The 25,061-nt window shown below is 39.5% G+C and overlaps 1 protein-coding gene across 7 annotated transcripts in view; it reads left to right on the top strand.

The window, feature by feature from the left end:
- The window catches only part of GABRG3 (gamma-aminobutyric acid type A receptor subunit gamma3), a 402,032-nt gene extending 377,423 nt beyond the window's left edge, over nucleotides 1–24,609 (top strand). For 5 of the 7 annotated variants that reach the window (XM_077343427.1, XM_077343428.1, XM_077343425.1 and 2 more), the window contains 4 exons: nucleotides 2,855–3,007; nucleotides 8,708–8,904; nucleotides 12,179–12,208; nucleotides 14,223–24,609. In XM_077343427.1, the coding sequence (XP_077199542.1) occupies nucleotides 2,855–3,007; nucleotides 8,708–8,904; nucleotides 12,179–12,208; nucleotides 14,223–14,501 (659 nt within the window). In that variant the 3' untranslated portion in view covers nucleotides 14,502–24,609. Of the gene's footprint in view, nucleotides 1–2,854; nucleotides 3,008–8,707; nucleotides 8,968–12,178; nucleotides 12,209–14,222 lie in introns of all 7 variants that reach the window. The other 2 variants (XM_077343429.1, XM_077343426.1) reach the window with 2 other exon arrangements.
- Nucleotides 24,610–25,061: the final 452 nt, after the last annotated feature.

Raw genomic sequence — 25,061 nt, 5'->3', positions numbered from 1 at the left:
CTTGCTTAGTATAACAAATTGTTCCTTCTCTTTTCCTGCTGCCTTCAACTTTTCCTAGGGTTATAATCTTTTCCAGTGACTTTTGTCTTCTCATAATGTAACCAAAGCACAATAAATTTAATCATTTTAGCTTCTAAGGAAGGTTTGAATTGTAAATTAGGGGTTTTATGGGGTTTTTACATGTTGTCACCCGCCGCGAGCCTCAGGGGAGTGGCGGGTTAGAAATCCAATAATAATAATAATAGTAGTAGTAGTAGTAGTAGTAGTAGTAGTAGTAGTAGTAGTAGTAGTAGTAGTATATTAATGTAAATTGAATTGGTAAATTAATTAAAACAAGTCAGCTAAACTTGTGTCTATGTAATAGAATTAAATCCCTCATTTTCCAGAGAAAGATGGAAGTGCTTAGCAAATCACATTCTCTTGGTATCTGCAATGCTATGAGTCTCTATCCATAGCTTAGTGCCAGATCTTTGTTTACTGGTCTGCAGCTAAATTAACAACCTAATCAAACTGAAATGCTTCATTAACCCAGTATGTTCCCATTGAAATAAGTCCATCAGAACAAGCAGCTCAATTTAGTCAAAGTATTTTTCATATACTAAAAAAACTTTCCTTTCCTTCAAATGCTACGTAACTTCCTTCTCCCCCCCCCCTTTTTATGGAACACTGGTAAGTAATAGCCACAAATCTGAGAGTGCCATCCTATGCAGAATTAAGTCTAGTTTAAGCCCATAGAAATCAATGAAATCAGTAATGCTTATATGGGAGTAGTTACTTACGTCTAACAATCTGTGAGTTCAAGTATATGGTGTTTCTAAGATTTCATCCCATGGAATTTCAGATCAATACCTAGTCATCCTTCTAATCCAGTGTTGTTCAATGACCATTTATGCATGGCAGCAGCAGCACCCGGCTGTTGCCGATGCATTGTGGCAGAGCAGCACGCCTTGCCATTTCTTGTGGCTCCACAGGAGATGCATTTCAATGGCAGAGTTGGTCCGCTGCTTGCTGCATCCTCATGGAGGACATCTTGTGGCAATGGGGAAGCTCCACCACCAAAATGTATCCCCCCCAAATGTAGCAGTGGTGGAAAGATTCTGCCATGCAAGGGGGACAGCATATTTTGTTTTGGTTTGTTTTAGGAATCATGCAATACCACCTTCCTGAAAAATAACCCCCCCCCAAAAAAAAAAAATTCAGTTTCACGACACTATCAGGCACTACGGAACCAAGTAGGGGCATTTTCAGTCCCCTCCCGGCCACCATAGCATGGGGAAGAGCCATGCCTTCCAAGCTTGGCTCTTTTTTTATGCACAGGCCTGACCCTATCTGGCCATTGATAGTGGCCACTGCAAAAAGGGGAATGCTGGTAAATCAGCGCTCTCTTGTGGCAGGCCATCAGAGGCGCTAAAGCAGGCCAGGGCCAGGAGGAGGCCATGCCAGTGCCGATGTCGGCATAAGTGGGGATTAGCCCCACTGCCGTGCAAGATCTGGCCCAGATCGGTCAATCAGAGGCTTAAAAAAAAAGTGTGCTTCTATATCCTTCTGCTAATGCCATTAAAAGATGAGATACCTTTTCTATGGGGTGTGAATTTGATCTAAGCAGCTACAAGCTCAGAAAGCTTCAAGCAGTAGAATTGAAATCTGTTGTATAAAGATAATGAAACAAGCAGTTATATTAGAGAAAGATTGAACAGATGGAGAATGTGCTTGTAAAAGGAAATGAGAGAATCAGGAAAAATATCCTCATATGCAATTACCGCTTCAGGTTCATCTTGTAAACTCAAATTTGCTATTTGTTGTCAATAAAATTTCATTTTAATTTACACGGCTTTTCCTTTTCTCATTTTCTCACATTCATCTGTATTTGTGACCATAAAAGATAGTTTTATTTGTGTCCATACAGGTATTTTTTCTCTCCTTATCTAGCAAAAGAACTAGCCAGACAGAACAGAAGTGAGGAGGGTTTTTTTCCACATTTGAAATCGGGGCAGAGAATGCATCCCTCCCTACTTCCCAATCTATTTTGTCATTGTTACTGTATTCTTGTTTCTTAACACTCTCTAAGGGCTAGCTGAAATTTGCCATGGATTCATGTTCAACGTGATTTTGAAGAATCTGACAAGAGTTGCTCAAAAAAATTTCACTTTACCAAATTTAGATTCTAATTGAGGTGGTTGGAAGAAAGTTCCACTTTGAGAAAGCATCGCCTGCAAATATTGCTATCAGATACAGATAATTTTTTAACTAGCAAAGTAGCAAAATTTGCGTGGCTAGCTTTAAGAATTAGGAAAGAATGGGTCACTCATTTATAGCCATAACAGGTCCACGGAACTTCTTATGTTTTTTGGTTAGTAGATGTATTGCACGCCACTTAATCTTGTCTTTTGTTTTATATTTTAACAGCTTTATTAGTTTTATTGCTTTTATGGCTCATTTTATCCGTGTAAAATAGTCAACGGCAGTTAATGCTTCTAAATTTTGGCTTTTATGGTGGAGAAGTTTTAAGTTTTATTGTTGATGCATTTTTAACCTTTTAATGTATTACCTTCCCTTTACAAACTGCTATTGTATAGTAGTGCTTCTAAAATTTTGGTCTAAATGACCGAGATAGATTTTTTAATAATGTACAATTATGAGTGTGGTCTCCATGCCTCAGCTAGGTCAGGAGGGGGGAGTAGCCCTCCAGCACATTTGAGGCCTGTTGTAAAGGCATTCTATATTTATGTGATACTGTTGTTAACATTGAAAATGACTGCAAATACTCCCACTTTTATTAAATCACATGCTTACTGTCTTGGGAACAAGCAGGCATAAGCTTGTTATTAAACAATATGAATTTTTATTGTTGCAGGTGATTATGTAGTCATGACTATATACTTCGATCTAAGTAGAAGAATGGGATACTTTACTATTCAAACATACATTCCCTGTATATTAACAGTTGTCCTATCCTGGGTATCCTTTTGGATTAAAAAAGATGCCACACCAGCAAGAACAGCCCTAGGTAAGTGCTCAGGAAAACTGAGTGTAATTCTGTGAATTCTGTCTGTAGACATGTCTTCTAATTTCAAATGAACAGGTGTTCTATGACCATCTGAAAATTTGTACCTAGGCAGACATTTCGTAATTTTCCCTTTTCCCTATTACACTTTAATTCCATTTGTACAGGTCCTTTGGATGCCATTTAAAGCCCATTCATGTTCAACCAAATCAAGCACTGAGCTCAGTCTCTACCAAATATTATTAAATCTGACTATGAATGTGGAGAACTCAAAAGACATTTGAACTTTTGTGTTAAATTAGTTGTCCCAAAATTCAGCAGCTTCACACTTCACACTTTATTCTGGTGCCAGCTGTATTCTCATTTATGATTCCTGTTTCACTTCCAGTCACTAGGTCGTCATGGGTCCCTTGACTATTTGATCTTTGCTAGGCTGGCTGGGAAAACTGGAAGCAGGACAAATCCACTTATGCTAGCTTTGTGTACCGGTACTCCAGCCCTTTGTATCTTCTGAGAACTTCCCCTCTTAAACAGCCATACATTTATAGAAAACAGTATCTCCAATAGGACCTACCAAAAATCATGAAGTTGTAAGCAAGGATGATTCTAGGATGGAAGTGAAGAAAAGAGAAAAGGACGTTGCTGAGTATGATGGAACCACTGTGCAATTTACAATAGTCCTGGCATGGAATGGAGGCAGCTTATTTTGCCAAGTTAAAGTAGCTAATAGAACACAGGAGTAGAATTAAGTAGAGCAACACATTTTTAGGTCCTTCAGTCAATGGACTTAGAAAACTGTGACTGTGTTTTGAATTGTACTGTAAGATTACAAGTTTCATTGCAGCTGGCCCACTATACATTTCATAACATTAATTTTGGCTAATCTATTGGAAAACTATTGGAAAATGAGCCTCTTGTGGCGCAGAGTGGTAAGGCAGCCACCTGAAAGCTTTGCTCATGAGGTTGGGAGTTCGATCCCAGCAGCCGGCTCAAGGTTGACTCAGCCTTCCATCCTTCCGAGGTCGGTAAAATGAGTACCCAGCTTGCTGCTGGGGGGGTAAACGGTCATGACTGGGGAAGGCACTGGCAAACCACCCCGTATTGAGTCTGCCATGAAAACGCTAGAGGGCGTCACCCCAAGGGTCAGACATGACTCGGTGCTTGCACAGGGGATACCTTTACCTTTTTACCTTTTTATTGGAAAACTTAGAGAGGAAAAGGCACCCACAAAACTCATACTTCCATAAAAGAAAGAAAACATAAGCATAGTTGTAACTTTCCAAACACACTGTGGTTCAACGTTGCTTGGTAGTTTGCTGAGTCAGCCCTAAAACTTAATAAGTGGCCTAAAATATAGCACAGTCATATGTCTCAGCATCAGAATGATGGATAACCTTTCTCCAGATGGGTGATCTGTGTCCTTTCCCAAAAGAAAAGAAAAACATTATTTTTCATAAGGCCACTTTGACAGCCTTATGCCTCTAATTTTGTAACTCAAACGGTTCATGGATTGTATCTATATACATAAAAAGTGATTCATACTTCAGACAACATGCTGAAGGTTCCAAAGACTCCTATTGGTGGAATCTCCCCTCCCCCTGGGCCAATTGCTCCTCTTGCTCAGGATCCTGCACCCCCTTCTTCCCTTCAGGCCTGCTATGAAGGGAACCTCTAACACCCCCTGACTAAGGTGAGGGAGGCATTTACAAGAGCAACATAGGATTCAGGGTAAACCTAATAGCATTGTCCTTGGAATATTTTGCTGCTAGAAAAAATGGGGAATACATAATAGTATGACTTGGGACTTATTCTAGGCAGAAGAACTGGAGTGTCAAGGATACCTATTTTGGCCAAAGGTTTTGACTCAATACATATGCTCAGGAAATACAGGAAAGAATGTAATTTATCTATACAGGTTGTAAAGATATAAGAAGAAAAAGAGTTATGAATCTTCTCAAGGATCCGATCTGAGCAGGCTAACAATGCTGAATAAAAAGTTTTAAATCTATAGTATTATGCTATTCATATTCTGGTATTTTAAAACAGGGGAGAGTTGTTGTGAGTGAGAAACACTATGCACTCCTAACAAATTTTACCCTTTTAAATTAGGCCTGGTGGTAGAGTCAAGGAAAGTTTAGGCAGAGCTGTGAATAGGCTTTTCTCCATCAAAAGAGTGATAAAATGACAGAGCATGCTCTTGAATTATAGTTTCACAATGCTTGACTGTTATCGAAGAACAAAGTAGGTGTAAATGTCAAGTAGCTGTAAGCAGCCAGCAAAATCCTCCAGCTCTGTCTTTCCAAATGTAGCTTGCTTACCACTGCACACCTGCATTACTACCAATCTGATTTTATAAAGGCATAGGTTAGGACTTTAATCACACTATGGTATTATCTTTTAAATCATCAAATGGCCCACAGGCCAACAGGAAATTAGAAGGTTAAAAACATTCAATTGTGAAAGTGGTTGATACAAATCAGACCCTTAGAAAGTTTCAATGTGCATGAGAGAAATCAGTGCCTGATGGCCACTAAAATCCCACAGACTGGTTGAAATGCTACATTTTTCAAAGTTACATCCTTATACAACAGGTATTCATTAGAATACGGCTCATTCTTTGAAAACTCTCCTTGGCATCCTTTATTCCAGAATATTAGCATCATGTACCTGTGCTATGTTTAGTAGGTTAATTTTTCTCAGCAATGGTGTTAGTGAGAGAGGGACTCCTCCTTGTGTTTGACACCACTCTCCCACTCCATTTACAGTAGGGGAAATTGAATAGTACAATGGAAATATCAAGCTTATTTTGTCCATTGCCTTCCCTTCCATGGTAGAGGGGGGAAGGAACTAAGAGGCTGGCAAGAAGTTCATGAGAATCTGCAAAAGTTTTAAGCCTCTTCCCTCTTTGCCCTTGATGGACAAATAACATTTCTGCAAGGCCAGAAAATATAGATTTTCTGGTCAGAAATATCCAAAATTAAACATGTCAGATACAATGTTCAACTAATGCACTGTCCATAGTAGTTAGTTGAGCTAAACCTTTTAATGTAGAGCCAGTGATTTTTTTTGGTTAATGCTGGGACATTTATTTAAATTTGAAAAAGAACACTGAATAATGCCAAAAATATTGCAATTAATAGTTCCTTGCAATGCAGCCAAAGGCTACCTGCTGAGAATATTCTGTATCATTAATGTTAATTAGTTAGAATGAACAGAGATACTCAATGGACCAACACCCCCTTGGTAAAACTCCATTCACAGCAATAGAAATACTCCAGGGGAGTATTTCGCTTACTGAAATTAATTAGTAAAATGTTAGTGCTCTTGGTTGCATGAAATGAGGGCTTTATCCCCTTCAGCAGACTTTGGCTGTACTATTTATAGTTAAATAACAAACACAATCCAAAAGAGGATACCTAGTAGAGAGTAAGGTGAAATAATTTATTCATAGAAGTCTCAGAACAGTTTATCACCGTATAATTGGGTCCAGAGTGAGGAAGAGCCTGGAGGGGAGAAGAATATGCAATAGGGTGCTAGTTCTGGGTTGGGAAATACCTGGAGACTTTGCGGGTACAGCTGGGAGTAGGTGGGATTTTGGGCAGAGAGGGAGCTCAGCTACCACGCTCCAAAGCAGCCATTTTCTCCAGGAGAAATGATGTATTTCATCTGGAAATGAGCTATAATTCATATGCAATATGAACCAAGTTGGAACCTGACCATCAGGCCAAGTGGTCCTCAACATACAGCTGACAAACGAATAATAGTTCAAATGGGGAAGGCCACAGAAAGCAGTGTGAGACCCCTGGCTGGGCCAATGCTGAGCATTATTGCCCAGAATGTCCTCCTCCCTCCCCCTCTCTCTATCCAGTCACAACAATTGCTCCATTCAAGGCTGGGAACAGGACTTCTATGTCCTTCAAAGGTTTTTAGATCTTTGGTTTATGCTAGAGCAGAACAACATAAAACATGTAGACAGTATCTAGTATACCAATCTTTTCCATCAAAAAAGCTCTCCTCCACACCTAGTTCTATTTCTCCAGTTTTTTTGCCCAAGGATTATGTGTGTTCCAAAGATAGCTGCCCTTCCTTTGCCTGCATATAGCACAAATATAGGATAGTACAGACGCATTGATAAACCAATATGGCAATAAAAAAAATATCCAAATTGGACTTATATAGAGTCGTCTATCTTCAGTTTCAGTTATCCTTTTAATTCTTATTTCACACAAGTCCTGATGCGTTTCGCCTACATCTTTTTCAAGGGACGGTTTTTATATTTAAGGACCAACTTCAACTTATTAAGAAATCTCTTGACAGAGTATAAGGTCATACAATAGCTAAACTTAGCTTGAAGTCGCTCCTTAAATATAAAAAACGCCCCTTGAAAAAGCTGTAGGCGAAACGCGTCAGGATTGTGTGAAATAAGAATTAAAAGAATAACTGAAACTTAAGAGAGAGAACTCTATATAAGTCCAATTTGGATATTTTTTATTGCCATATTGGTTTCCCAGTACGTCTGTACTATTCTATATTTGTCTCTTCACTGGGACCAACCCCTCCCAGTTCATTCATTTTTGCTTCTGCATATAGCACAAAACATTGCCCTGATACAACAAAAACAATGGAACCATATCTGCACCTGTATATAACAACCTAAAAGAGAGGACCGATATTAGGAAAACAGCAAGAAGGAGAATTTCCCCCTTTGGCTATGCCAGATTGAATTGGGTTATGGTACTATTTGCCATTTGAAAAAGTGGGATCCTGATAGGGGACGCAAAATCACAAAATGGGCTACTAGGCAGAAAAAATAGAATAGTATGATGGATCCATCATTTTTGTCTTCAGTAACAGACATAAAATTTGAATCCAGTAGCACGCACTAAACCCCCAGAGCCATAAAGAATAGGTGGTATAAAAATCCGAATGAATGAATGAATGAATGAATGAATGAATGAATGAATGAATGAATGAATGAATGAAGCCTCTCAGTTCCAGCCTGTACTCAGACTTGAACTTTTATTGGTCTTGGGGTTGCCACTGAACTTAAACTTTGTTCTTGCATCTGTTCATTATCTCTTTGTATGCTGGTTTACGGCCATTCGCAGGTCCTGACAACTGCATTCATCATAGAATCATAGAGTTGGAAGGTATCGCCAGGGTTATCTAGTCCAACTGCTGCACAATACAAGAACTCACAACTGTCTGCCCACCCATAGTGGCTCCAATTTCATGCCCAAGTGATTCTCTCCAACAAAAATCTCCAGAATCTAGCCTGGCCTGGGGGAGATACACCTATCATCCCACAGCAGCAATTACTTATCTTAAATTTAGCTAACTCTTCCTGGCAATTAACCCCACACACCCCCTCTCTACCTATGTGTAGCTCCATAGCAGCTCCATGAGGACCCAATTCATTCTGGCAGTATGGCACAGTCAAAGGGGGAAATTCTCCTGCTTGCTGTTTTCCTCATACCAGCCCTCTCTCCCAGGTTGTTATATATAGTGCAGATATGGTTACGTTTTCACTGCTGTTTTTGTTGAGGATATTCTGTTTCATTGCATCTGAAGGCACGAAAGCTCATACCTTGAATAAAACTTCGTTTGTCTTAAAGGTGCCACTGGACTCAAACTTTGTCCTCCTGCTTCAGACCAACATGGCCACCCTCCTAAAGCTAATAACATACATATTTCTCCTTACAGGTATCACCACTGTATTAACCATGACAACTCTCAGCACCATTGCAAGAAATTCTTTACCACGAGTTTCCTATGTCACCGCCATGGATTTGTTTGTGACCGTGTGCTTCTTATTTGTCTTTGCTGCTCTGATGGAGTATGCAACCCTCAACTACTATTCCAGCTGCAAGAAACTGCACTGTACAAAGAAGAAAAAGTCGGTAAGAGGAGGAGATTTAACACAGGAGGAAAGTCTTTTCCATTAACACACAGTGCTGGTAAAAGTAAGGCTTATTCAAATATTGTAAACAGGGTCAGAATCTCTTTATTTATTAAAAACCTTTATTGGCTTCCCCTTCTTTAAAAAATGTCCAAACCAGCTCACTACATTAAAATAAGATGCTGAAACCTAGAACAAAATAGCTTAAGCAACAATAAAAGTTGCAGGAAAACAACACTGTTCGAAAGCAGCAATAAATGTGGCCCAAACTCACAATTTGCTGCTGGTTGACCCAGCCGAGAGGCAGGGAGAGGAAGACACATTGGACATTGTGTCTACTTGTGCACAAGGTGGGCACAGTGCAATGATGCATTGCCCTTGGGAGGAGAGAGGGAGGAACTTTCCTCCTTTCACCCTGGAGCCACTACAAAAAGAGTTTCCCGCCCTCCCACCCTGTTATGTTGGTTTGAATGCTATGTTTATGTTGGCTTGAGTTATGGGCCTTGGGTAGTGAGTTTGTCACAGCTGGTGGTTTGGGGTGACAGGATGCAAGCAGGCACCAACCAAACAGGGGAGGCATAGGAATCACCATGCCAGGTGGCCAGGGAGGTCTGTGCCCTCTTTGGTACCCCAAGTGGGACACTTCCCTTGGGTGGATCCCAGTGGCAAGGGGACCTGCATTCCCAGTAAGGAACCAGTGTGGGCTCCCCAGGGCACTGCTGCAGTCTGGGTTCTTGTGGTTGGCAGACCACAAGCCAGGCCCCCTCTCCCAAGATGTGCCAACACTCTGGCTGGAGTTAATAAATCTGTGGCCTTGTTTAAGCCAACAGAAATGTGTGTCTTCCTTGAGCCCAAAATGCCCTCCTGCAAGTCAACTGAGCAGGGATTCTCTGACTTTAAAAGTGGTAAACTCAGTGCATGGAGGATGGAAGCAAAGTTGATGTGATCTAAGGATGTGAAGATGCCCAAAGTTTAGTTTGTCTATTTATTTATTATTAAATTTCTATACTGCCACTCTCAGCCCAGCCAGCTCATGGTGGTTTACATAAACTTCAGTGATTGGATCCCTCCAAACTCCCATGGATTCAATTTGAGGATTTCCTTTTTAGTTCATAAATTCTGATAGAGCAAAGTCCCAGGACTAGAGAGTGTAGGGTTGTTTTATCCCCTGTCTCTTTTTTACTATTTTTCCCCTCCAGCATCTGTGTTTTAACTGTGATAAAAACAAAATCTGATCCAGTTCCCTAATCATGGTTCTTTAATTGCACACACCAAGTCTCAGAGGCCAGATATGTATACTTTGGGAGGTTGGAGAAGGAATCCAGATACTTATAAAACCAAGTGCTAGGATTTAGCCTCAGACTAAAACTTACGCAGACTTCTTGTCGGAAATTCAGAAATGATTCCTAGCAAAATTGCAATCCCCATACACACATACACACACCACAGATGTTCTGTACTTTTACTCAGAATGCTTGAATAAGGCTGGAGTGCTGTTTGGTGGCAGGGAATCAAAAATAGATAGATGTTCATTCAGGAAAAGACATGGGCAGCAAGAATCCATGGAAGTGCTGCTCTGTTCAAAACTTTTAACCTTATAAACTATATTATAAACTATACCACAGGAGTTCAGAGGCCTGTTCCCTAATGTTAAAACTGAGTGCATATAAGGGGAAAACAAGATTATCAAACTGAGAAGCATCAGTGAATACAATGCTGAGATAACAGCCTGAATTTAGTAACCTTGGACTGCATGCCTTTTGAATGGGAAAATGTATTTGACCCTGAGTGTGAGAGAATGTGCTGTGAGGAGAGAGGAGCAAATATGTTTCCTTCAGTAAAGAGATTATATTTTACAACCACATCTCCCTCTGCATTCTCCGTATATAAGAAAATAAACTGGGATCTGCAGTGAAGGTTGCTGGCTAAGTTTCCTCTCACAAAAGGTTGCAGCACCTTTGTAATAGACTGTGCTCTGTTCTCCTCCATGGAGAATGAGGCAGGGCTAAATCCAAACCCCTCAATGTTGGAACTGATTTTTGTATGGCATATAGAGTGTAGCCAGGAGATCCAAGACCAAGGATGTTCGGAGGTGGTTTGCCATTTCCTTCCTCTGCATCATGACCCCTAGCGTTCCGTGGAGGTCCCCCATTTGAATACTAGCCAAGGTCAGCCCTGCTTATCTTCCACAATCGGACAGAATTAGCCTTGCCCAGCCAATCAAGGTCAGGGCTCACTGGTGGAAGAGATACTGTCACCCTTGGGGAGGATAGCAAAGATAAACTATAGTTCCCTTACCAAGGTTGCAGCCATTTCAACCAATTTAATATATATAATTTAATATAAGCCAATTTCAGAACAAAAAGTAAAAAATATGCTAATTGCTACAGCATGTCCAAAACACTTATTTGCAGACACTGTTTCCCACCCTCCGGTGGATATTCATGTAGTATTCTGGCTAGATGGGAAGCATTTGTTTTGCTTTGCAATGAGACTGCCTGCTTTAATCCCGAATGCTATGAATATAGTGCATTGTACCAACAGTTGACACTCTTATGGGGAGCTATCAGGATCTTAATGTAATTGTAACCACTGTTTAATGTTATAATTGTTTTCAACAAATGAGAATGCAGAGGGCTTTTTCCCTCTTTGGACAGTTGTTGCCCCACGTACAATTTTATAGCACAAAATGGCTGCTTCGAGTCACTTTTCTATCGACATGTCTAAACTTTTTTTTAAGTTATATGGGATGGGGCAGGGGTAGTCAAACTGCGGCCCTCCAGATGTCCATGGACTACAATTCCCAGAAGCCCCTGCCAGCATTTGCTGGCAGGGACTTCTGGGAACTGTAGTCCATAGACATCTGGAGGGCCGCAGTTTGACTACCCCTGGGCTAATAGGTGTTAGTGCATGTAATTAAGGCACAGACAAGTTAAAGACTCAGCAGTACACCCCAGGATTATGGGCTGTGCTTTATCTTCTCACATGCCAATATAAGATGGGGAGTAAGTAATGGGAAACGCTTCCCAAACAGAAAACATAATATTTTAAAATCCCATTTAAGTTAAGCTTAGCACATTTTAATGCATCCAATGAAATTCAAGGGGCCATCTTTTGTTGAATCTTACTGATACAAATGAACTGAACAAGTCTATTAAAAAGGAAATGTATACATCTTTCATATTTTTATTTACTCTGCTTTGTATATACAACACAAAATGACTGCTTTCGTATCAAATTTACCTTCTTGTTTTCTCTCCTTTCCTTTTCTTGAGCTACCGGATGTTAGTTTTGGTCATATGATGGTAAGTTTGGATTACATTGTCACACCAGAGCCAACTCTGGGGAAGGGATCAGAGAGTCAGACTAGGCCCTGGGAGACCCAGGTCTGAACCCCCACTTAGCCAAAGAGGCCCACTGGGTGACACTGATCCAGTCACTCTGTCTCTCAGCCTAACCTACCTCACAGGATTGTTGTTGTGGGGATAAAATGAAGGAGCAGAGACCGTATTTTCCCCAAAACTAGAATGCTTTGTTCTGTCTGGAGAGTTAAAGGTACAAAGAAGGATTACGTTGATGGCTCATAATAAATGTGCCTATTGAGTTAGTATCTAATATTAACATGATGTTCAACTTTTAACTATGCAGGGCTTATTAATTAAAACTGAATATAACCCAGTTAAGCGCCTTGTCTATTGGAGAGGGATAAGCACATATTTAACAATTTCCAATTCAACTTCTGCTAGATTATGTCCTGTGTGGTTATTTAAAATAGAAACATATATCTGTTCTCAAATACTCACATCCAACTGCACAGAAAACTTCAGTATGAATTGACTATTCATGCAGGGACTCCCAGGATCATTTGTGTGATCTTGGCTCTTCTTTTTTGGCGGATGGTCCAATATTTCAAAAGGCACCAACTATTACATCATGAATGTGGTCCTCCACGGACACTGCTGCTGTGCTGTGATCCTTATTTAAATAGGACATGGAAGGTGATGTCTCTGGTTCTGTAGGCACACCAAGTGTTTTCCACCCCATTCCACGTCCATTCCATACCTCCCCCCATGCTGCTTCCTGAAGGCTGGGTGATTCACATGACCATTATTCAGTGCAGTCCAATGAGCTGTAGTTGGAAAGTGACATTGGAAACCTTCAGAAGCATACAGGGTCTGGCTGTTTGCATTTCCAGGTTCCTTTTGACCTTACCGTTTGTAACCATTTTCTTTTTTGCCATGTATTGGTTAATACTGTTTTAAGAAAGTCTAATATGTACAGTTAGTAACAATATAAGATATAAAAACAATACAAACAGAAAGATTATTCCCTGAGCTGACAGGACTCTAGAGCAGAGGTTTTAACATTTAGAAGAGGGGTTGTGGCTCAGTGACAAAACATCTGCTAGCCAAGCAGAAGACCCCAGCCTGAGTCCCTAGCACCTCCTTTTAAAAGGTTCGGGTAATAAGTGATAATGAAACACCTATCCTGAGCCTCAAGAGAACTACAGCCAGACAAAGTAGGGAAGACTGTCCCTTGACTCAGTTTAAAGCAGCTTCGTTGTTCATTGTTCCCATTTTAAAAGATTGGCTAACCATAAAATAGTAACAATTCAGAAAATCGTATCATTGTTTTGGCTTGAAGCCCGTAATATAATCCTTAACACTATTTTGCTCCCTTTTATATTTGGGAAACAGCCTCCTGGGAGAAGACTGTGTCTGCGAGGGGCCCTGCCTGTCCAGGTCCACCCTGATTGGCTGTCCCCCTTTCAGCTCCCACCCTCCCTCCTTGCCTGCTAAAAGCCTTGTAGCTGCAGCCTCCATTGTTGCCCACGAGGAGAGAGGCAGCAACAGGGCTTTGCGGCCCACAGGTACACTCCTGCTGGGAGGGATCTGGGGGGGATGAGTTTGCAGCCTCCCTGCGGACCGCAAAGCCCTGTTGCCACCACTGGGGGGGCTTTCCACTCCCTTTAGCCTGCTTTGCGGGCCAAAGGGAGCTGCGCCTACCCTCTCACACCCTTCTGCTTGCCGCCCCTTTCAAAGCCCATTTTTAAAATGGACTTTGATACTAGTAATACAAATAAAAAGACAATGTAGAAACAACACAGGAACCAACTAAGACTGCTTTCCTATGGGCGATTTATTTTAATGAGGAGGCACTCAAACAGCCCTGCCCCACAGTAATAAGTGTCCCAAGTGGTACGCTTCCAGGAAAGCTGCACCAAGCATGTCTAGTTCACATTTATGGCTTGCATTCTAAAATTCAGGTGATGCCATAGTAGCCAAGGTATAGTCCTTTCTGTTCTCCTTTTCTCCACAGAATTATTCTGTACTTGAGATGAGACCTCCTCCTACAGTCATCGCACTGAATAATGCCATGTACTGGCAAGAATTTGAAGACAATTGTATCTATGAATGTCTGGATGGGAAGGACTGTCAAAGCTTTTTCTGCTGTTATGAAGAATGTAAATCAGGCTCATGGAGGAAAGGACGGATACACATAGACATCTTAGAACTAGACTCTTATTCAAGGGTCTTTTTCCCGACATCTTTCCTGCTGTTCAACTTAGTGTACTGGGTTGGATACCTCTATCTCTAGGAGCAGTGAAGGAAACTGTGTTTTCACACTTCTTAGGAGGATGGCAGACATGAAGAAGTACAGGACACAGCCAGTTTCATCTCAAGTCTAAAGGTCACCTTGCCTTTTCTCATCCAAGAAGGAGAAGGTGTTACTTATTCCTTTGCCTGAAAAAAAGTATTGATTTCAAGTATACGATTTTTGCTAAATAAACCAGTCTCTGTTGTGTTAACCACCATAGTTTGTACATGATGGAGCATTTACTGTTTTCTCTGGGTTTCAGATTGTTATGTAGCACTCAGGCAAAGAAGCTATGGGCAAGTACCATATAGGTTTCCCATTCATACAGTTTTTTCTATTTGAGGGGGGCTCGAACCAACCCTTATTGGTGCAGGTATCCAGGAGACTATCAACTTCTCCTAGAGCTTTTCACCACCCTCTGAAAAGCCACAGAATTGACTTATAAGAGTCAACTTGGAGGCGAATTTGCAAATTTCAGCACTTGCTTCTCTCAAGAATAAACACAGATGTTACCTAAAATTCATTTAAATGATTCTACTTCTAATTGTCAAATACTGCAGGAAATGAATTGATTTCTAGGAACTTGAAACTTGACAAGGCTTAGCTTGTTTATGATAGCATAGCAGATTGTAGTTGATAGGACATAGAAGTCATTATAGAATAGCACTAGAAGGATATGATTAATTGCAAATTGCAATTTAATTACTCCCATACACTTTAGAGTGAAAAAACTGTAGATCCAGCACTTTCTGTTCTATTTGATCCATCCAGATCCAAATCATATTCAGAGTCCTGCCTGAGCTAAAAGATGAACTCCAATGTTTTGGACACAAAGGGATCCTCATTCATTCCACTGGAGAGATCAATCATCTCTATATGCATTCTTTTTCAGTTTATAGATTAGATTCCTTCATTTAAATGAATGTGGAAGTTGAAAAGTAGGAGATTCCATACAAATTGGAATCCCTGACTGAGAAGTACTTTCTGGAGGAAATAGAGCTTTTTCATAACTGCAAATCAGTTGCAGCCGTATGTGTGTGAATACATGTCTGGTTGTTTTGTTTTGTTTTTTAAAGAAGCTGCAATAGAGGTTCAGTTTTAAACAACAGAGTTTGGGAAGTACTTAGGTATTGGGAAGTATTATTTTGAAACAAATAGATTTAAATTAGAAATGTGTTTTGTATTTGGAAAACATGTTGCAGATATAAGATTGCTGAAAAATGTCATTTTTTTGTGTTGTAAACGCTTCATTTTTGGCAAACCCATATACTTTTCCAGAAAGATTTGCAGATATAAATGTATCAACAATGTCTGCATTTTTAAAAATAAGGTTTCACTGTTCCTTTGTTCGGATGTTTCACAGACTTTGGATAGAATGGCATTTTCAAAAGTGTACTATCGATACCATCATATGCCTTTTTCTGTCAGTCTGGAGTATTGATTATTCCCAAATGGATTTTTTTTCTCAAATGTTTGAATACCGTACATTTTCATATTGTTATGTATCTTTTAATTTGAAAGGAAACAAAAGCAGAGAGAGTCCCAAGAGCATAATGATACAAATAGTATAGAAATTAGAGGGAAATTAATTTCCTTTTTCAAAATAAAAACTGATCCACAAGTAGTGGATCTCTATAATACTGGGTTTTTTTTAAGTAAAATTACTCTCTAGTCCTAAAGAGAATTTTTATTTTTAAAAACTTTTCACAAATAGGATGTGAAATTGTGAAATAGAAACAGAGAACATATAGAGGATTCCAGCATAAGGTCCCAAAGAATGGTTTGTTGTATTTTTATTTTTGGTTATATTATAATGCAAAGAAATTTAATTCACTGGCTGGATCAAGATCATAGTAGTGCACTTCATTAAACCCTGCCTTGAAATATACTGAAGTATTAGTCTCAGGCCAAATTATTATTATTATTATTATTATTATTATTATTATTATTATTATTATTATTATTATTATTATTATTATTCAAAAACAAATTCCATTGTAGACTTTGGCCTTTTGTCATGTATAAGTATGGATTCTTATAATTTTGTGAAATACAGAATGTCTACAGAAATAATAAAAAAGGTAGAAATCACCTAAGCTATTGTTACAAATGGTAATAATAGGAAAGTAAGCTAATACTGCAAGTAAGTTTGCAAACTGAACAAGGTAACAGATCCTGCAAATATTCTTCCCAGTGCATTGGATTTTAATAAAGTAGAATAAAGTACATTGCTTATTTACAATGCAGTCCTAAATTATACCTAAATCCATTTAAGTCAGTGAGATTAGAAGAGTAATTTAGGATGGCACTGTAAATCAACAATACGTTTTATTCCTGGTTAAATAAAATATACAGTCTCTTTTTATGTGATAATAGTACTCTTAGCTATTTATTGTGACCTGGTGACAACTCTGTGCCTTATTTGGAAGATTAATTCTGTAAAAAATCCATCTGTTATTAAGGATGTAATAAATTATTTCAACTGCAGATCCTCTTTTGCCAAACACCATGTAGTATTAGAGGAGAGAACACAAAAAAACCTATCTAAAAGAAGTCTTGGAATGCCTGAGTGGCAAAGATTTTACTCTGTAGTATAATTTGATACACATTCACACAACCCATTTCTCCTGTCTTGTGAAATTATGTGAAATGATGCTTTGGAAACTGTATGGATATAAGGAAGCACAGGCCAATATGTCCAGGATTTGAATTATTTTTATTTCAGTTTCTTTCTTATGAAATCATGGCTTGCAGATTTCTTCCCTATCTCTACTTGGATCCCTTGAATCATCAAACATTGTGAATTTACTCAGTATAGATATGTAGGTGGTATTGTGATTTTTCAAATTTAAATTAGCTTCCAAAGAGGGAGCACCACTCAGCCAAACTTTAGTTAGATCTTGTTGATGTCAGTTAACCATAGGTTTATACTGATATCTATGAGACCTAAAAATATGTCCTGATCATACTTACTGTATCAAAAATGTTTTGAAACTAGAAGTGCCATTATGTTTTCAGTGAGTTAGTAATTTCATTTCTGTCAGCATAGATGGAAAATGGGAATCTATTAGTAGTTTGCTGTTTAGAGCTGTGGGAAACATGTTATTATTTTTGTCTAACATTGTTTCTTTCTGTTTTGAGAATATGTAGAATTTGTTACTAGTCTCTTTGTTTTGTGTCTCTATTGTGGCAACTGGCTCAAAACTCCTATTTATGAAAATTTAACTAATATAAGACTTGAGGGGGTCAACTATAAGACTAGATTAAATTATTAACTTGTAGCAGTAATACATCTAAACAAATTAGTTGGATTTCTGTGAGTGCCATCCCATAGTTCCACCAAAGTGTAAACAACTAATATTTTAAATTGCATTATTATCTATTTGTACAATCTTATGAAACAAGCACAACACTTAAGTTGGTTGGAGTGTCTATGAAGTGTATGGCTTAGGGATTTGTGTCTCAGGTCCTATTTTCTCACCATAGTGCCATAAGGAGACCTTCTTTGCACAAAGAAGCTTACAAAAGGAGATAAAGGTTAGGGTGTATCATGGTAGATTTTTGAGACTTTAGATCTTACTATGCCTGTATTGGTTCCTGCCAATTAGATTAACATAGGAAGCTGTTTCCCTGTAACCATTTTGATATTTATCAGTGTTGGAGACCAAGAAAATAATCTCTAATTCTTTTTTCTTTAGTCCTTTTTTCTTAGGATGCCTTCCTCTTGTACCTTAAAGGTAGCCTTGAAGGCATAAGTCCTTGATTTGTTTGTATATGGTATACAGTTCTGTCTTAAATAGAATCCCTGGCATCTGGTAGGGAAACATTTGTGGAAGGAACTCACCTGTTATTGCTTTCCATCAGATCCTAACCTTTCTCCAGGCATTTAGTGCATTCTCCCATTCTCAGAGATCTTTGAGTACACAACAAGTCAAGCACAGGCACCACTGAGAGTCCAAGCCTTCAGATCCAGCAAGGGGAAGGTTAAAAAGCCTGCAATCTTATCAAGAGCAGAACATTTTGAATGTAAGTATAGCATTTAACAATCCCAGAGGTTTGCTAGACCCTTCCTTGCACCCAAGGTCGACCAAAGCTGTTGTTTTATTATGTGATGCATCAGCTTTCTAAATATATTGTGGAATTTTGGTAGATCTGCCTGCCCCCTACCTAGAACCACCAGTACAAATGAAGACTAGTAGGAAATTCATTTTTTCCTTCTACTAAGGATAGACAGGTGTAGTTTCATTCTTAATTTAACAAGGCTATGAATGATGAACTTTCAGAATCTCCACTATACTACCAATTGTTGTACTGAGTCGTAAAGGCAAAACTTCATAGGAATTCTGAACTGCTCAGCTACATATCTCTAAAACAGGCAAGGAGCCCTCCCACATTTTCTTCTTTGCTCTGTCTGCCATGGAGGTGAATGTCGAAGCTCTCTCTGTTACGGAGTCTGACATCAGTTGCCAACTAATAGTCTTTTTTTCCAGTAGTGCAAAAGGGATCAATTGTTAAGCACTTTGAACTTTATGGAAGCACTCTCCTTATTACAGAACTCACAGGTCTTGTTTATCTTAACCTTGGTTCCTAACATCAGGCCTCTTTCCTGTTTCTAAGGCAAATAAAAATCCATTACTGCTCACATTTAAACTAATGTGAGTTTATTACAGGTTACAGTATTCTGTGGATCTGACACTCTGGCAGTAATTTACAAACCATATTCTAGAGAAGCACTTCTTCTGTAAGTCTTCAGTAGGATAACAGTTAAGTGTCTTGTGTCCCAGAGAATTATACTCGGAGTTAAAATGCTGTTAGCCTTCAGTACATCTGAATAAACCAGAGGTATGGCTTTGCTTTTATTTTCAGAATTCCTCTGTGTTTATTTGACTAAGAAACCTGCATCCTCACTAATACACCTGTCCGCTTCATATTTGCACAGGGCTCAATAATGTAAAAGAAATACGTAATGAAGCATATGGGCACTTGATAATGCAATATTTCTTACTTTCATGACACATCTCACCACAAGAAAGGAAGATGATGACCTCCAGCTTAAAGCTCATTACCAACATAAACAGGAGAAACCAGGGCCTATAGTGACCATAGTGCCTAACCTCATGGGAAACAACTTCCATGTCACAACTGATCCAATTAGGCCATACCTGGTAATGCTAGAGTTTCAGAACATTCTCCAAAACCATCCAGCCATGCTTTCGTGTCTCTATATGCTACATGGCAAAGTATGAGGATGTGCAGGTCTAATTCACTAACCTGTATCAGTAGCAGTTATACCATTTTTCTGGGTGCCCTGTAGCTGCTGTGGAAAAAGCACACATTTATTTCATTAAGAAGGCCTATTAAAAAATAGAACTATACTAGATCCTTTTCATTGTTTTTGCACAAAAATAATTTCAATCAAACTATATTCTTTAAATGTGTAGACCTTGAAATATCTTAATCTAATTATATCAAAAATCTTTAAATTTTTCTAGTCTTAAATGGCTAATTCGGAAATCTTAGCCTATTCAGATTTTCAGTAGCTACTATTCCCAGTTATGAACAGAGCTGGAAATTGGGGGGGGGGGGCTGCTTAAAATACCTTTTTATATCCAAAGAAGCATTTTCCTTTATCTTTTGGATGATAATGTATCCACATCATGCTTGCAGTTTCTGTATTGATTCTTACTCTTATTACTGTAGAACAGGTATCTTATAGCAGGGATAGTCAATCTGTGGTCCTCCAGATGTCCATGGACTACAATTCCCATGAGCCCCTGCCATCAAATGCTGGCATGGGCTCATGGGACTTATAGTACATGGACATCTGGAGGACCACAGGTTGACTACCCCTATCTTATAGGACCAGTATCACTTGGAGTAAGAAACTTTCTACAATGTATGCTGCCTGTTCAACTTACTCCAAGTATCTGACTCACCCAGCTTTACAGCTTTTCCTTTTGTAAACTCAGATATTCTTACAGAGCACATTGTAGAGCACTATAATTAGAATCAACCCAACTGCCTTCTTCCTTTTTCTTTTCAGACTTAGTTAGCCTGTCTTCTCCTACAAACGAGATGCATATCCACAAACAATCACAGTGCCTCCAGCCCTCATCATTAACCTTATCATTGCTAAAGTCTCAGCTAAACAGACTTGTAGAAAAGTCTTTGCAAAGAAAGAAGGTGGACATCTGACCTTTTCAGTCCTATTTCAAAGGAGCACAGACGTCACTTCTTTTTTTTCATTCCCAAAAATTTCAGCATGGTTCACTAAAACCAAAACAGCAAGACAGAAATGGTTAATGTGGAACTACATCATCTTTAATAAACTTTGATAATCTGCCCAAAGCTACTAGGGGTGGTTGGTCATTAGTTAGACTGGCCTAACAATGACAACTAAAGGAATCCTTCTTAATAGCAAGAACTGGGAGATGGGAATAGATGATGACCATTTCTATCATGATGTGCAGGGGAGTTTCCAGAGATGTGTACCATAGTAACACTGGAAACAGAATCTGTTGAGACAGCATACTGGACCTGATGGCTCTTGCTTGAATCCATCACATGAATTGTTATGTTTCTCTCAGGATCACTTAAGAATACATTAAATTCATCTTGCAAGTAAGACGGTGGTGATTTTCTAAAGCTTGTTTCAATGCTCATTTCTGGTTATCATAATGCTTTTCGACAACCTCTACAAACTGAGTAGGAGAGAAAGAGTTAGTAGCATTAACACTGTGCAATGTAGGCCAGTATTATTGTTTGCATAAAGGCACCAAGTAAAGTCATCTCTGATGTGAGACTTAAACCAGGGGTTTTCCGACTCATATTTTTTTCCAGGACTATCATAACCCCCCTGACTTCAATAGCCTTAGGGTGTAGCCCTGCACATGATTGCACTGTTTATTATTCATTGGTAGGATTTCTCCTCTATGTGGATCAGGAACAGAACATTTTGGTACACTGCTGTGTAATATCAAACAAAGAAATCTTTTAGAAATGTTTCATTGTCTGGTAGGTTAGGATATACTTTGTTTTATCAGAACAAGAAACTACTAGTATGCTAGATGGTCTTGTCAGTTAGACTGTTATGCATTAATAAGCAGAAGAGAGATCTTAAGCTAGTGCTGATTCTAGTGTTCTGTCTCTTCAAGCCTGAAACATACAGGTGGTCAACAGCATAATTACTACAAGCATTCCTTGTGGTGCTCAATCTTTGGTGCTTAATCTGGAGTTCGCTTTGAGCTCTGTATATCTAAACTAGGGATGCTGCAAATTTCTCCATAAGCATGTTCAACAGTTGAATTTACTGTGTCCAAAGGTATATATCAGATATCAGCTGATCATCTAGCCTGTTTGGTTCTTGTTGAAAACTCGTGAAGCCTGCTTTAAGATTTGCATCAGGATTTTGCAAAAGTAGGAAATTAGCAGCCATTACAGTCACGGGGGCCTATTTTGATGTACACCAAAGAGTAGGACGTTATTAAAGCATAGCATTTATTTATCACTGATTGATATGATTTGTGACTGATTCAGTTGGCTGACCAATGGCCTGGTGAGTGGAGCAGCTATACAGAAAGGGCAGGGGGTAGTAGATATCAAACAAGCTGCATGTGAACATGCATGTGCAAAATACTAGTGGCACTGTAGTGTATGATTAGGACGGAATACAATTCCTTCGTTCATAAGTTACGGTGAATGCACATACAAGCCATGTACGTGTACACTTGTTTGTTCTTGTTCAATAATTCTCATATTACATTCAACAGACAACTGAATGTGAGATTGAAACCCAACATTTATTAAAGTACTGATCTCCAGTTTTAGTTGTAAACTGAACACTCATTGGCTTTTTCCTACAAACAAGTGTATTTGCAGATTGAATATGTGTTCACTGTAGCATGTGAACAGGGCCAGTGAAGCAACCCGCCAAACAGCCACAAACAGAATTGTTGAACCTTGGAAATGATCACAGAAAACTTACCTCCATGTTCACAATTCATAAACATGATGAGACTTGAATTGATGGGTGTTCACGTATCCCCGATCTAATCATATAATCATATAATATTTATGTTTTCTTCTTATGCCAAAAGGAAGATATAGGTAAATCCAAGAATCATTGTAGGGAGATCCTTCACTAATCATTGTAGGGATCTCAGACTTAATTTGATTTGTGGCCATTCTGTGCCAAAATGCATGTAACTCTAGAATTCCATGACTGAAACTTTTGATTTATTATTTGGCCTTAAAAAGCAGCAACCAAAGGACATATAAGGTATCATTCATCTGATTTAAATGGTTCACAGACTGCTTTTAGTCCCACTAGGGGAAAAGACAGAAAGAATATGGGTATGTATCTTTTTTTTTTCCTGACCAGAATGTAAAGCAACCCATAGTAGCAAGGAGACATGAATCAGTTCTCTGTTCCCCAGTGGTCTGAATGTGGCTGTATGTCAGGGCTAGTCACATCATTCCAGGGCTATGTGTACTTTGGTCCTCAGTTCATTGGAAAACTGGCTACTTGGGATGCATTTATGGTATTATAATAAAAACCATCAGGATCAAATAGGATGTTCTGAAGAATATATTGCCGAGTACAGCCCTACAGCTCTTCCCAGAGTCTTTCTGGGATCAAAGCACACGGCATGCCATTACATCCAATTTCCCCCCATCCTTTACAAGTGAAAAATGATAAAGCAGGACAAGAAAAGGGATAACTCTGAAAATACCAGTGTTGCATTAGGTATCCTTTTTTCCCATTAGACATTGCTAAAGAGAGGAATTGTAATATGGAATATACTGCATCAATGGAATATTAGAAAGGAAGAACAGAGAACTGTGGGAAATTCCAACAAAGGTTCATGCTTGCTTCTGCTTCTTATTCCCTTCTGCTGTTGCCACTGCCTTTCCACACACACCCCACCATCTTGTATTTCTTCTTTGCTGAACCTTTCTTCTCCCCCTTCCTACCTCTTTCCTTCAGTGCTCTCCTGCTGCTACCTCCCTCCACGTAGACCCTTCCTTCCTCCTGCACAACCACTTTTCTCAGACTTCTCACCACCATGAATTCTTCCCTTCCCCCACAGCCACCTTCTTCCCCTTGCAAGACTGGCCAGCCACCCTCCCAGCCCAAACATTGCTGGCACTTACCACCTGCTTTCCCCCCAGCCAGCTTTTTCTTTCCCTTTCAGCAGCAGAAGTCACTGCCAGTGGTCCCAAGAATCACTGACAGTTGACTGCTCTGCCTCTTGAGAACAGCTGCTGTCAATCCCTTCTTCTCTCTGGTCTCGACAATGCATCTTGGTAGTGGCTAAGTAAACCTTGAGATGGCAGCTGGTATCTCATAATGTACTCTTGCAAGATCTCACCCCCCCCCCAAACTTTGGGAGGTTTTAAAATCCTCCTCCTCGATAGATTTAAAGTTTTCATATTTTTACTTTCTCTAGTGGTCCCCATTGTACAGTCTTTTAAAATCTGCTTCATAAAGGCTACACTCAGCATTAGGAGATGAAGGACTGAAATCAGAAGGTGGAGGGCAACAGAAAGACAAATGGAAGAAATCACAGGAGGGCTTCTTCCCAACCAACTAGGGGAAAGGTCAGTTTTAATACTATAAGGGAATACAAATGTTAAATTCTTTCTTCCCTATGGTACAGTCTTCATTCCAAATAGAACCTCATGAAGCCTCCATTTGATCTTAAAACCACAGAGAAGATCCAGAGGTGGATCTCCTAGCATCTTGCTTGCTGAGACATTTAGAAACAAGCACAAACATAGGCAATGGGAGTGGAAGAAAGAATAAACAGGACCAGAGAGAGATGATGGATAAAATAAGAGACAAGTCGGGTGAATGTAAGAGGAATGAAGATGATCAAACATTTATCTGCTCAATATAAAATGGCTTGCATTTTTGCAAGAACTGGGAGCAAAAGTAGAGAAATGGGGCTGTCCTGTGCCTGGAAAGCCATGTCCTCCAGTCAGTGATTTCTTTCCATTCTGAAAGGAAAGGTTCATGACTTAGGGAAAGTCTTGGTATCCCTATGAGATATATAAAAACAGCTGGCATTGTGGGTCAAAGTTCTAGGGGGCCCTGCCCAGTTCCAAAAATGGAAGCTTATCATCAACATTGGGAGAGGCTTCCTTTAAGTTTCACACCCCAGTTCTGTTCCTCTAGTTTTTTGTTTTGTTTTTTGCCAATATTATTCCTTATTCTTCACCTTCCTCCGAATGAAGTGCAACCAGTCAATCCCATCTTATAAAAATCAAGAGATGTACCTATAGAACAGGATAAGTATTATCTCATCTGTTCTACTTAATATTTCTGGTAAGGGCTTGGAGAAGGAGCTGGTCTCATGGCTTAAGTGCCACTCAGTGCTTAACTGTCCCGCCCCTGAATGCATCTTCCACCAACCAGCTTGCCAGTCTGTTCAGTGGCCAGCCAATCACCTTCCATACCACACCCTGACCACCTCCTCCTCCTTCCACTTCTCTCTAAGGCTCGGAAGCTGCAGATCCCTGCTGCGTGAGAGCTGTCCATGTGAGTTGCCTGCAGCCTTT

The sequence above is a fragment of the Paroedura picta genome, chromosome 6 (genome assembly GCF_049243985.1).
Source record: "Paroedura picta isolate Pp20150507F chromosome 6, Ppicta_v3.0, whole genome shotgun sequence".
Classification (NCBI taxonomy): domain Eukaryota; kingdom Metazoa; phylum Chordata; class Lepidosauria; order Squamata; family Gekkonidae; genus Paroedura; species Paroedura picta.
The sequence above is the reverse complement of the archived record's forward strand: the minus strand, read 5'-3'. Positions and strand labels throughout refer to the sequence as shown.